The 13,665-nt window shown below is 35.3% G+C and overlaps 1 protein-coding gene across 1 annotated transcript in view; it reads left to right on the plus strand.

Moving 5' to 3' along the window:
* The window catches only part of CACNA1C (calcium voltage-gated channel subunit alpha1 C), an 808,853-nt gene that overhangs the window by 645,419 nt on the left and 149,769 nt on the right, over positions 1–13,665 (plus strand). The window contains exon 14 of the mRNA XM_052001637.1: positions 9,969–10,176. Coding sequence (XP_051857597.1) covers positions 9,969–10,176 — 208 coding nt within the window. The remainder of the gene's footprint in view (positions 1–9,968; positions 10,177–13,665) is intronic.

The following is a 13,665-nucleotide window of genomic DNA, read 5'->3' on the forward strand; positions in this document are numbered from 1 at the left end:
AATTTCTTAATATGTTTTATTCTGAATCAACAGTTACTTCACAACCATTCCCAAACTAACCTCCTTTTTATGTACATTGACTATACAATATTAGATTATCAACTGTTAACAAAAAGAAGGGATATTCTTTCACTTTAATAGGATGGTTTAAACATTAACCATTGTATTTGACCAGAGCTTTATTGTCTCTCCATATTGATTTTATTTACGGTAGTCATCATGTGTATTATTCTTTTAACTCTGCTTTCTTCAACCTGTGTTATTGACACAAGACTTTTCATGTTTCCATGAATCTTCATTCTTTATGGGACATTAATATCCCATTTCATTTGTATGCTGTAATTTGTTCAGTCATTCCTCAAACATGAAGTATATAGTTTTGCATCCAGCTTTTTGCTATCAGAAATAAGGCCACTGTAAATATTTTTAGACATATGAATCTTGTTTGTTGTCAGCAACTTTCTTGGAATATAATCCAAGTAATATACTGTGTGGACTGTGTGACCTTGAACATCAAGTCATTCAACTCTTTGGATTTAAGTTTCTTGGTATGTGAAATGAAGGAAACTACATACTTTCCAAAGTCTCTTCTAGCTATGTACTTTTTAAGTACACAGAAGTACATAGAAGAAGCCCAACCAGAGAAGAACAGAATACTGTCATGTGATCATGTTGATTTGATTGTATGTTGAACCAACAGAATTTGAAACCCTTGAATTTTCAAATAGTTTTTAGCTAGATCATGTTGCTACCACTTACCTGGTAATAATTTATCTCAGAATTTCTCTTATGACATGTTATATATGATTCTTTACAAATGGTCATTCATTCATCAAGTAATTACTGATTACCTACTCTATGCAAGCAACAGCTTCTTGATCATCCAAATTGCCTGAAGTAATTTGGTTTTCCCAATAAATCAGTGTGTTTTTATGATTTCTCAAATGAATAATATATAACTACCTATTTCCCACACACAGAGGAATTGAGTTATGAAGGGGGTATCATAGGCATTCTTACAGATTTAGGACAATTGGGGAAAGGAAAGAAAGGAAAGATAAGCTTTATCCCTCCTTCTATCCTCCTAGACATGGTACCATGGTATTATTATTATGTTAATAATAGTAGCTCATATTTCTATAATATCTTAAGGTCCACAAAGCACTTTCTTTGTAACAACCTCCTTTCTTCAAGTCACGAAGACTTAAAATCAAATCTATTCACTCTATCAAGTGACCTTACTTTTTAAATAATACTTAAAAGTCAATGTGCTTTTAGACATTCCGGGGGAAAATAAATAAATAAAAATAAACATGTTTTCCAGCTGTTGCTATGTCATCATGATTGTATTTAATATTTTCTCTCCTTTTAATCACCAATTTATCTACTTTCACAGCAAAATAATTCCTTTAATGTCATTAAAAATTGTTTAAGAAAACATAGAGCTTTCAATAAAGCTCCTCCTTGGTAATGGCTTGTGTAGTGTGCAGAAAGCTATTTTATATCATTATGAGGTTATAAACATGATCATTTCAATACCTGATTCTCCAGACCCTCTAAGCATTGGTCAATATTGATGGGAAAGGTCATTGACCAAGAAAAAACAACAATAACATTGCATTTAGAACCAAAAAACCCATACCCAATTATCTCTTCTGTTAAGTGTGTGTGTGTGTGTGTGTGTGTGTGTGTGTGTGTGTGTGTGTATAGGGAGAAAGAAATATATATAGATATATATCTATATATATTTCTTTCTGACTTTTGGGACCTATATATATGTATACATACATATATATATATATATGCTATTTTAAGCTCTAATACTTAAAGCTTTACTAAAACTACTGAAATACCTTGTAATACACACATACAAAAACACACACAGAGTACTTTTCTTATGTATAACTATATATTTTAGCAGAATCTGTGATTTTATCTTTATAAGAGATTCTCTATGAGGAAATACTCTTTACCAATGTTCAGAAAGAAATTTAATGATTTACCCAGTCATGCAGCTATGTGTCAGAAATAGTACTTGAAACCAGCTTCTTTTGATTCCAAGGCCAGCTCTCTAGCCAATATCCCAGACTGACTCACATGATCCCCAGTCAAGTGGAACTGCATTGGAAACTCTGTGTTTTATTAAACATACTTTTAGAAAAAACCTTCAAGGCAATTATTCTGCCTTGGAAATAAATTGGTAATTGAAAATATAGAGAAGGTTAAATCTATTCAAGATGTTATATAGTAGCTAAGAAATAGGTTTCTTTTTTCCAAGAGTATCTGATTTTTGAAAATTATTTAAGAGTCATGAGCCTACAAAATTAAAAATTTTCCTGAACCCAGAAGGAAAATAGAATCAGTCATTCTTTTGTCATTTGTGATAGCTCCAATTTGTGCAAACCTTTAGAGATTTGCCTGGGGGGGGGGTGTATGATAATTAAAAAATCCTTAGTGCTTTATCTCATATGTCATCTTCACCTTGGGACATTATTTCTCACAAAATGACTCCAGCCATGGACTCAAACAGACAGATTTAGTCCTAAGGGAACCTGACCTCCAGAGAGAGACTTTTCTCATATATCCTCTGGCTTATTATTTCTCTACCCTAGAGTTCAGAGAAAATCTCTCAAATAAAGACTAGGTATTCCCCTAAAATTAACAGAATCCCTCTTAGGAAAAAAAAAAAAAACATCCAATGTACAAAGTAGTTATCAAGTACAGGACAATTATTTATTTCTTCTACCACAAAACAAGTGCTTAAAACACAAAATATTCATAATCATGCATTAGCACACACTTGAAACATTATATTTTCCTAAGAAGTAAAAACAATTTTATGGACTGTGGAACAGACATGCACTTTCACCTGAAACCTGTCTTCCTGAGCAATTCACAACTCACAAAGATACTTCTAGCCAGCCAATAAGATTGACTTTCTTAGTCTTTCCTTAGTTCCTAGAATATTCCTTACTCTTTTCAAAATGCAGGTGATTTCTTCTAATAATGGTTCATTTTCTCATCTGAGAAGTAATACAATTGCAGTCACCCCCCAATAGATAGCTGGCACTAGTTTAGATACCCTTACCCCGGAAACTCAAGAGATAGCCAATAAGGCTGGAAAAACACTCATCTCTCAGAACTACTATTATAAACCTACGCTCACAGAAAGAAACACAAAATAAAAGAGGGAGTCAGAAACTTGTCTCAGGTTTATATACTTTACACATGTTCTCACCACCATATGCATGTGGCCATCATAGCAACTATGAGGCAAAGGAAAATCAATTCCTTATCCTCCCTGCTTCCTTTCCTAGAAGTCCCAATTAATGTCCTTGAGGAAAAAGGAAATAAAGTGTGTGGGAAGAAAACAGTGAGACAAAGACATAGAGGAAGGGAAGGGAAGGGAAGGGAGGAGATCTTTGTCCTCTCCTTATATAGCCTACTGGGCAGGCTTCTCTTCTTGGATCAGCTTCCAATTATATTTGTTATTTACTACCCTCATCCCGGGTTCCCACCTATTCCAGAATATAACCTCCTTAAGAACATGAACCATTGTTTTTTTTTTTTGCTTTTCTTTTTCTTTTCAGATTTTATCTATCATTATACACTGAGTAGATACACAATAACTGTAGAATTGAAACTGGAGTGGAGTGTACTTCATCATCACAACCAAATATTTCCCCTTTTTAAAAATCACCAGTAAAAAAGATTTCTTTCTCCTCAAAAATATATCTTAGTGTCAGACAACTCTTACAGCAAGGAAGTATTTGCAAAATATTTCACCAGTCCCCTCCTGTTGCAATTTAATCCACTTCTCTATTCTAATAAAAGAAAACTACTATTCAGGATATGAAATATTTCTTTATATACTTGAATATTTGAGCCTTCTTTTTCCTAAACTCTAATTCAATTGATATTTATTGAACAAATCATATGGCACTTTGGAGTGGAAAATTATGAAAAAGAAAAGTTCCTTCCCTCATTGGCATATAATGCATGCCTTGCCAATTACAAATGTATATATCTTTTTTATAATAATGTGAAATATTTTGGTTAAGTCGGGTTCATTGTTATTTCTGGCTATACCAGAAACCACAAATTTTGTTTCCTTTCTTGATAAGCATCTAATCTCAGAGGATGTCATACTTTCCTCCTGCAATATCCATGAACTAAATTGAATTGATATAGCATGGCCAAAATAAATTAATTTTTAAGCCTGATTCACCATGGTTTTATCCTCAAAGTGGAAGAAAGACATCTGAACTGTCTTTGTAAGAGACCTATAACTAGGATGGGATGAGACAACTGGTAGTTCTCGGGTAGTCAATGAAATATTTCCCCTCAACTGCAGATCAGCCTTGAATCATGGGGCATCACCCTTGAATAGCCCAACTTCTCTATTGACTTACCTCTTTCTTCCTCCTCTCAGTGTTTGGTGGAGGTGGCAGGGTCAATGGTAGTAGCTCATAAGCTAGGTTTGCTTTCTCTGGAAAGTGGGCCATTCTTTCTCCTTGTATGTATGACTGTACTCACTTCCCAAAACAGTATTCCCCTCAACTGTTAGAATTCTTAGTTATGGATCTGTCAGGGGAGCCCCATTTTTCTCTTTTTGCCTCAGTGGATAATCTCCCTAAGATGAACAATTTTTCTTGTTTCATTTTTTCCATTTTCTTGTCAACATATACTCATGCATGCTGTTTCCATTTTTACAATAAGAGATCACAATAAGATATATTCAGGAGAAGGGACAAAAATTAATCTTGATTTTCATTGTATGGCAAACAGAGGTACTAATTTTAAGGGCAAAGCTGAAATTACTCATACTGAATATTGACTAACTTGAATTGAACATATTCTCAACTGGAAATTATATTAATTACACAAAAGTTTACACTTTATGGATGATTATCATTGTATGCTGAGAAGAAGAGTGGTTTACGGATTGGGAACCAACCTTAGAAAAAAGAATGACTTAGATTTGTACCTAATTCTGGATAAATCACTTGACCTCACAGTTTACGCTAAAACTTCACATTGCAGGGAAGGTGCCAACAAATATCATTAGAGGGAATCTCCTCATGGGGAGTTTCCTGTTTCAATGAAGTCACAGACTCAGTCCTCCTTCCCTATCCCAGCTGTATATTTTCAAACAGGGATGGAGCAAATGTACAGCCAGATCACACATTTACTTCTGGAGTTAACACAATGAACCAAAGATTATTGAATGGATTTAGAAGGGTGGGAAGAGTCCCTAACCATTGCATGATGAAGGACATACATTGCATGGGAGTAGAAACAAGATAATCAGAGGAGGAGAAAATTAGTCATAATCTTTAATGGGGCAAAGAAGAGGAAAAGTAAGTAAAGTCTGTAAGACACATGAGCTGATTCCACTATTAATGGGATCATTAATTATTTCTAGTTAATGCAGTGATGTCTTTGTCCCAAAAAGCTTAAAGGTCCCTGGCTCTAAGATATTTGAGGTACACACAGTTATAACTAGGTGAAACTTTCAACCCAGGGAAGAGTTGGGTCATTTTGTATTTTAGCAAAGAAAAAACAAGTCCCTGGGCCCCAATGGAAATTTCGTAAGTGAAAAGTCTAAAATCCAGCAACAGACCTCCTCAAGGGGAAACTGGCAGGCAAGGATAAAAGCTTCCACAAACAGATGGTGACTTGAAACAAGGAAGGTAGGGGAAAAGAATAAAAAATGGAAGAGGTCAAGGAGTAGAGAGATCTATGGAAGGGCTGGGGGCAAGAAAAAGGAAAATATAGGAGGAAAGTTAAGATCCTCTTAAGATGAGAAAGCTAGGTGGGTAAACTCCCTTTTAAAGTCAAGTTTCAAATGTGAAAAATAAAGTGTTGGGATTTGGGGGTCAGGAAGAATGACATGGGCATAAAGATATGTTTTTATACATTTAATGTCAATATTTCAGGGGAAACTAGGAAGTGTCCTAATTTAAAGGAAAGACCTTGAGTAAGATAGTTTGTGAATGAATATCTGAAGTCTTTAAAATGTTGAAAGGTCTAGTTATGGTTTGTTGTATTCTCATTAGTTGAACAGTAATTGCTGCAGATCTCTAAGATATTTGAAATACTCTGGTATTTATTCCTGATATCAAGCACTTTAGACTGGTGTCAATTCTGACCACAAAATCCTCATTTTTAATGCCCTTTCATTATTCTTATATCAGGAAGAAAATTTAAGTTATGTACTAAGGTATCTTCACCATTATAAAAGGGAAAAAATCTATAATATATGTTTTATGTACAAATATAACAGAGATAAATTTAATAATTAAATAATTTGAAGCATCTCTATTCAGAAAGAAAATTCAAAGGGACAGACAGCCATCTTGCCTTTTAAAAACCTCTCTTCCCAAACCATTTTCCTACATATAATTTATAAGGTTCATGAACAAAATCAAAATTCTGTAATCAAGATTAATCAGGAGGACAAAGTCTGGGAACAATAGGCACAACTTTCAGGTGCCCTGGGGAATCATTTTCCTAAAACCATCCTGTTCTTCTTCAACTACTCCCTGTAAGGCTTCTCCTGTTTCTTAGCCCAAGGAGAATTCAAGAGATGCTTTTCTTAATTAAATTAGTAAAAGCTTCTTCCTTCTCTTCATTTGATCATTATTCTAATCACTTCATAGAGGAGTCTTTCCTAGGCTGTAAAGGCCTCTCCTTTCAGTAATGGATTGGCCTTCAGTACAACAATGTGAAAATATTTCAATGCATGAAATTGTTTTGAAATTGATTAAAGAAAGATAGATAAGAAAAATTCAGATTAGACCAAGGTATTTAGACTGAAGAGTTGCTCTTAATATATAACTAAAATAGGATGTGGGGAAGGGTGGGTCTTCATATGTTTTCATGATTTCTGTCTTATTAATCTCTCTTTAATACAATTCAGCAAACATTTTCAAAAGTGCATTTTACCATGCTAGATTGCTGTTGCTGTTCAATCATTTCATTCATATCTGACTGTTCTTGACCCCATATGAGGTTTTCTTAGCAAAGATAATGGACTACTTTGTCATTTCCTTCTCCAATTCATTTTCCTGGTGAAGAAATTGAGACAAATATGGTTAAGTGACTTGCCTAGGGTCACAGAGCTAATAAGTGTCTGAGACTGGATTTGAACTCAAATTTTCTGGCTTCCAAGCCAGTATCTACTATCTACTGCACCATCTAACTACCCCAACTGTACTAGATATTAGGAATATAAAAACAAAAATACAAAACAATGCCTGTCTTCAAGGAGATCACACTCTTGCAAAATCCAACATAGAAACAGATGTAAAGAGAAAAGGTACAAGATAACTAGAGAAGAACAAAAACTTTTTGACCCGGATTCAAATTGTGATTCTACACTTATCACTATTAAAAATCCTCTACAGCCTTCTTCCTACTCCCAAGTCAAGTCAAAGAGCTTTAGTCACTGAGCACCATAAAATAGATGAATGTAGTTGTGGAGAGCTAAAGAGAGATGTTCAAAGAAACAGAAAACCTGAAGTTTTCCACAATGGAGGATTTGGAACTAAGAGGGACAATTAGGTGGATAGAATGTCAAGCCTGGAGTCAGGAAAATACACCTTCCTGAATTCAAATCTGACCTCGGACACTTACTAACTGTGTGACCCTGAGCAACTCACTTAATTCTGTTTGCCTCCGTTGCCTCCTCTTTAAATGAGCTAGAGAAGGAAATGATAAAGCACTCCAATCTCTTTGCCAAGAAAACCTCAAAATGGGATCATGTCAGAAACCCCAAAATGGAGCCATAAAGTATCAGACATGACTGAAAACAAATGAACAACAAGAACAAAAGTCCAATGTCATCATTTTATTTATGAAGAAATAAAGAAACAGATAGTAATTTGCCCATCTTAGGAGTTGAGGGTTTGAACCCAGATCCACTGGCTTCAAACCTAAACTTTCCACACTGCCTCTCCAATTAGCCTATGATTTCATTGGGAAATCAATGATGCATGAAAAAGACCTAAGAACATTTACAAAACAAGCTGCAAAGGGAAAAAAAACACACAAATTAAAACCACATAAACAGCCAACTGAAGCACTGAGAAGATGTGGAAATGAAGCAAAGAAGAAAGTTGAGAGGTCCCTTCTTGCGGGAGGGTCAAAACAGAAGAGAGAGCTCCATGCTGAGAGCTAGTTTGTGTTTTAAACCCAAACTGTTGCCCATCTGTTCCTGTCACTGAATATGGAGCTATGCACTCTGGAGAGAGGTGCCAGGGCTGGCCGAGCAGCTGGGAGGGTTGTAATGAGGACATTTAGCATGTTGTTCATTGAAGCAGCAAAAGCAAATTACCACCTTTAAGTAATGGACAGGGATGGCTTCAGTAGGGGGAGCTAAGAAAGCATAACGGATGGAGGAGAAGAGAAGCAAAAGGTAAAGTGCCTGTGATAGCAGAGCAATAGGGGATGGGGAACAAAGAATATTTTTCTGGACTAAGAATGAGTTCTTTTGCTACATCTAACCTTTTTATCCTGTTTTGAGCCAGGGATGAGGCAATATCCAAGGAAGTGCTGGGACCCAGTGAGGAAGTTTACCAAATAGAGGGTTCAAATCCACCTCAGAGATTTTCTAAATGGATGGACAAGTGGCTTCTCCTTGTCTCAATTTCTTCATCTTTAAGATGGGGAGGGAGCATTCAGTGATCTCTAAAGTACCTCACAACTCTAATTCTATTATTCAATAATCCTAATTCAATTGACACCTTTAGGCTTCAAGCATCAATCTGTCCATTAATACATATTCCAAACAAAGGAAGCTATTTTTTCATAATCTGGATAAAAGAGAATACAATGAAGGTCAGGGATGGTAGAAAAATCAGGACTTCCACTGCTCCCCACACAAACATACCTCATCCTGCACAGCCCTGTCTTTAGTAGAGCTTAATTCTTCCACCCAGAAAATGTGTTGTTCTTTACAACAGGAGTGTCATTTCTAGTATGACAGGCTTATAACATTATCCATCCATATTCTCTTGGGCTCGTGTGACCAGAAGCACAAAGGGATCCATTCTACAGACATAGAATAGACTTTCTTCATGGGAAGCTTAAGGTTCTGTTTTAGAATTGATCCAGAACCTTAGATTCATTAGCACCGTGCTTTAACCATCTGGGAAGACAGAGCCAGAGGAGAGCTTAGAATTTATCCGGTCCAACCATGGCTCATTTTGCATATGAGAAAAGTAAGCACCCAGCAAATGGGAAAGCCAGGATTTGAAACCAGGTATTCTGACTCCAGAACATCCTTCCCTGATCATTACTCCTTCATAAGTGTTGCCTTCTTCTATTAGAATGTAAACTAGAGAGCAGGATATTTTTCTCTATCTCTATCTTTCTGTTTCTATGTGTGTGTCTATTTCTCTCTGTCTCTTTCTCAGCTCTCTGTCTGTCTCTGTCTCTCTGTGTATTTCTATCTCTCTGTCTCCCTTCTCTCTCTCCTCTCTCCTCTTTTCTCTTCTTCCCTTCCTCTTCCTTCTTTTCCTCCCTCCCTCCTTTTCCTTCTCCTTTCTTTCCTTCCTCCTTCCTCATTCGCTTCCTCTTTCCCTCCCTTCCTCCCTTCCTCCCTTCCTTTCTCTATTTCTGTGTATGTGTCTGTGTCTCTTTGTCTCTCTCTCTTTCTCTCTCTCTCTTTTTCTCTCATATTTACAAAATGCACTTAGTTAAAGTACATAGCTCATAGTGAATACTTTAAGAAATACTTTTTCATTCATTCATACATTCCACGTACACTTTCCTCTATCATTTGGCCTCATATCTCAGAGATGAATATCTAGGAAATAGATTTGTCTCATGACCTCCATGGTATCTGCCAAAATTATTATCTATGTACCTGCCCTAATCAAATCTGGAGTTGGGGAGTAGTATTGGACAAGGATTACAGGAGACAAAAGAAGAAAGATCTTAATTTATTTTCTCTTTATCCTTAGGTATTGGAATTCCTTGAGCAACCTGGTAGCATCATTACTGAATTCAGTGAGATCAATTGCTTCACTCCTGCTGCTCCTTTTCCTCTTCATCATCATCTTCTCTCTCCTGGGGATGCAGCTCTTTGGTGGAAAGTTCAACTTTGATGAGATGCAGACCCGAAGGAGTACATTTGATAATTTCCCCCAGTCTCTTCTCACTGTGTTTCAGGTAAAGGCCCTCATCCACTGAAATTAAAACAGTAATAGGAAAGACAGATTGTATCTCAAACCCTTCCACTGGAGACTTCTACCCTATTATAAGGCTGAGACTAGACTTTGGAAAAGAGGCAAAAACTCTAGGAGAGAGGATCAAGGTCATCTAGAACCCACTTGGAAGCAAGAGACTGAATTGAGTGTCCTTCTGAGGTTCTTTTAAGTCTTAGGATTTTTTAGGGGGGGAGGTTGAGCTTAAGTAAAAATGTTTTTATTAAAAGCTTTATTAAAAACTTAACCATGATTATTATTATTTTAAAAAAAAAACTTAACCATGAATGGCAATACAACCAACGGAGCTTAATGATTATTTATATTTAAATTAATTTCAAAGTATAAAATAGCATAATAGCTTTTCAATCATTTCCTATAAGTCCCCATCAGTATTCTTTCCCATTCATTTTTCTTCTTCTGTGGTCTATAGTAGGCATATAATTCATCTTTCTTCTGGATTGAAATTTGATTAGAGATATCTCATTGCTGGAGAAAGGATCCAAGGATTCCCCCTGAAAAGGATCTTCAAACTTTAGAAAATTACCCCTACAACTCCTAAGTGATCCATGAGTCTTGCCTTATGTCAATCCATGTATCAATACAAACCATTAATAAGTAAAAAATAATAATAATAATGAGTAGAAGATAAATGGCCTGAGGTCCATGACTCTGAAATATATCAGGTTTAGGCAAGGCTTATTCTAATTATGTTCTGAACATATACCAATACATTAGACCTCCAATGTCTTCTATATCTCTTATCTTCTGCTCTCATCAGTTCATAGAATAATGATTTCATGGAACTTCAGAGCTAGGAAAAATTGTTGTTGCTGTTGTTATTCAAGCTTCATTCTGAAAGAGGACCAATAACATTAAGAAAGTGATGTCATGACTTGACAAGAATTGTATTATAGAGATCATCTACTCCAATCTCCCCTTTTATAGATGAAGAAATTAATGCTTCAGAGATTCAAACTCAGACTTTCTGGTTCTAAACACAAAACACTTTCTACTATATAGCATGCTGCTCAATTTAATCCAACAGATATTTATCAAGTAATTACTGTGTGTGGACAGCACAGAGGTACTACAAAACTTAGATAAGTCTTAGTCTCTGTTTTCATGGAGTTACAAAGTCACAGAACTATAGAAAGGATCATCTAGTTTAACACATGCCTGAAAAGCATCCCTACTCTAATGACCCAAACATCAGTCATCTAGCTTTTCCTTAAAATTTTTTAATGAAAAGAAACTCATTTATTAGCTCAGAAGCAGCTCATTCCATTTATTCTCTCTTATTTTTAGGAATTGTTTTTTTCTCATAGTAATCTCAAGTCCATCTCTCTGAGGTCAAGAAAAAAAATCCTAGTTATTCTCACATATAACAGCTCTTCAGATTCTTGAAGAAAGTTATCATTGTCTCTTGGATCAAATTTTTTTCTTCTCCAAGCTCCAATTCCTCCAACTATTCCATAGGTAGTATAATCCAGACACCCTGTATCATTCTGGTCACCTTCTTCTGAATGCTTTCCAATTTGTTGATTCCCTCCTAAAAATATGATGCTAAGAATCAAACCAGTACTCTAAATATAGTCTGTCTGGGGCAAAATGTAGCGTAATTATCATTTCCCTGTCCTGAATGACATACTTCTCAATGTAATATAATATTGCATTAGCATTTTTGGCTGCCATATGACATTGTAAATCATATTGATCCACTGAAAGTCCTCATATTGAATTGCAGCCAAGTCTCCCCATCTAATATTTGTGATGCTGGTTTTTGGAACCTGAGAATCAGACTTTCTATTTATTCCAAATAAATTTCTTCTGAGTCAAGATAGTCCTATGCACTAGCTAATTGAGATATTTTTGGCCACTGATTCCATCTTACAATGCACTTACTATCCTTCACAGGTTTGTATTATTTATGAATCTGACAAGTATGTCATCTATACCTTTATCCAAACCATCGTTAAAAATTTTAGACAGCACAGGGCCAAGGAGAAATTCCTTGGGCAAGCCACAAAAGTGCTTATTCCAAGTTGAATGTCAATGTGCTAGGTCCAGCCCCTTAATTGTTTCTGAATCCGCTTAAATTGTATATTTATTGTTTAGAATACATCTCTCCACCAACTATAGAAGAGCATAAGAGAATTTGTCAAATGTTTTACTGAAGTTTAAAAAACTATATCAATAATATTCCCTCAATCTATGAGTCAAGCAACTGTTTTTGTAGGGTTAGAAAATTATTTCAGGAAAGAAAAGCAAATTGTGTTGTCCATGTTCTCCATTATTTAAGAATAAATGCTTTCTAAATTGGTTAGTGTGTGTATATGTGTGTGTGTGTGGCTACACTAGAAAAATGAAAGACAGTCTATGCATAAAAATTATACATCTGAAGAAACATTTATTGGAAGAATATTTTGGCTATAGAGGACTTAGTCTTAATCTTATAGCAACATGCAGGAAAATGGCTGGTGAGGGCTTCTGGCCATTTCCATTATGGGGTGCAAGCTTACTGCACTACAGAATCTCTAAGTTTTAGCCCTCTCTTGGTCCTACCAATATCAATGCAAACAATGAGATTACAAACAATGAAAAGAGCATCAACTCAAAGATAAAAGCTTCCTTATTTACAAAAGGTATCTCATCTCCTCATGTGACTTATATTGTTCTTCTAATTCCTTTCATGTATTTGAGTCTATAAGAAAGACTCTCCAGATGGCCACACAATTGCTACTGACTTATAGCTTTTGTAGAAAAGGAGAGCCCCCTCAGCTTTAGGAATGTAGTACTAATAATAAACAAAATGCCTCAGGGATATTTTAGCAGAAACAAAATACTAAAATATATGTGTGTGTATGTTTCCTAATTCTAGAACAACTATTTTCCTCACAAAAATCATGTAGAGAGTTGAACATATAAAGGCATTTAGAAAATATAGTATAAATGAATTCATTGGTACAGTGTTTAGTGAGAAATCTATTCATTTCCTTTGAAAATTATAAGTATGATCTATTTGTTAGCAATAAAGAGCTCAAAAGGTTTTTTTTTTTTCTCTTGTACTTTATGCCAGGCTCATTTAACAGGGGGAAAAGGGAAGTAAATTTTATAAACAAAACACAAAGAAAGCACAAAGATTCTCATATTTATATAAGCTCTTTCTATTAGGGAGCATCTCTCCTAGGAATAAGGTGGCAAGATTCCATTTCCAATGGAGGGGAGGGAAAATATAACCTTTAACCAGAACAAAATACATATATGGGGAAGGCAATATCAGTTTTAATTTACAGAGACATAGAATGGGACAAGTATGTAGGTTTTTATTTACTACCAAGTACCTTGATTAAGCTCTTCATGAAAAAAAGTAAACTGTATTCTCAAGTAATTTAATAGTGACCTAACTATGTTAGAATGAAGAATTTTCTTACTGGGCACTTTTTTTAAAGTA

This window comes from Antechinus flavipes, chromosome 5 (assembly GCF_016432865.1).
Source record: "Antechinus flavipes isolate AdamAnt ecotype Samford, QLD, Australia chromosome 5, AdamAnt_v2, whole genome shotgun sequence".
Lineage (NCBI taxonomy): Eukaryota > Metazoa > Chordata > Mammalia > Dasyuromorphia > Dasyuridae > Antechinus > Antechinus flavipes.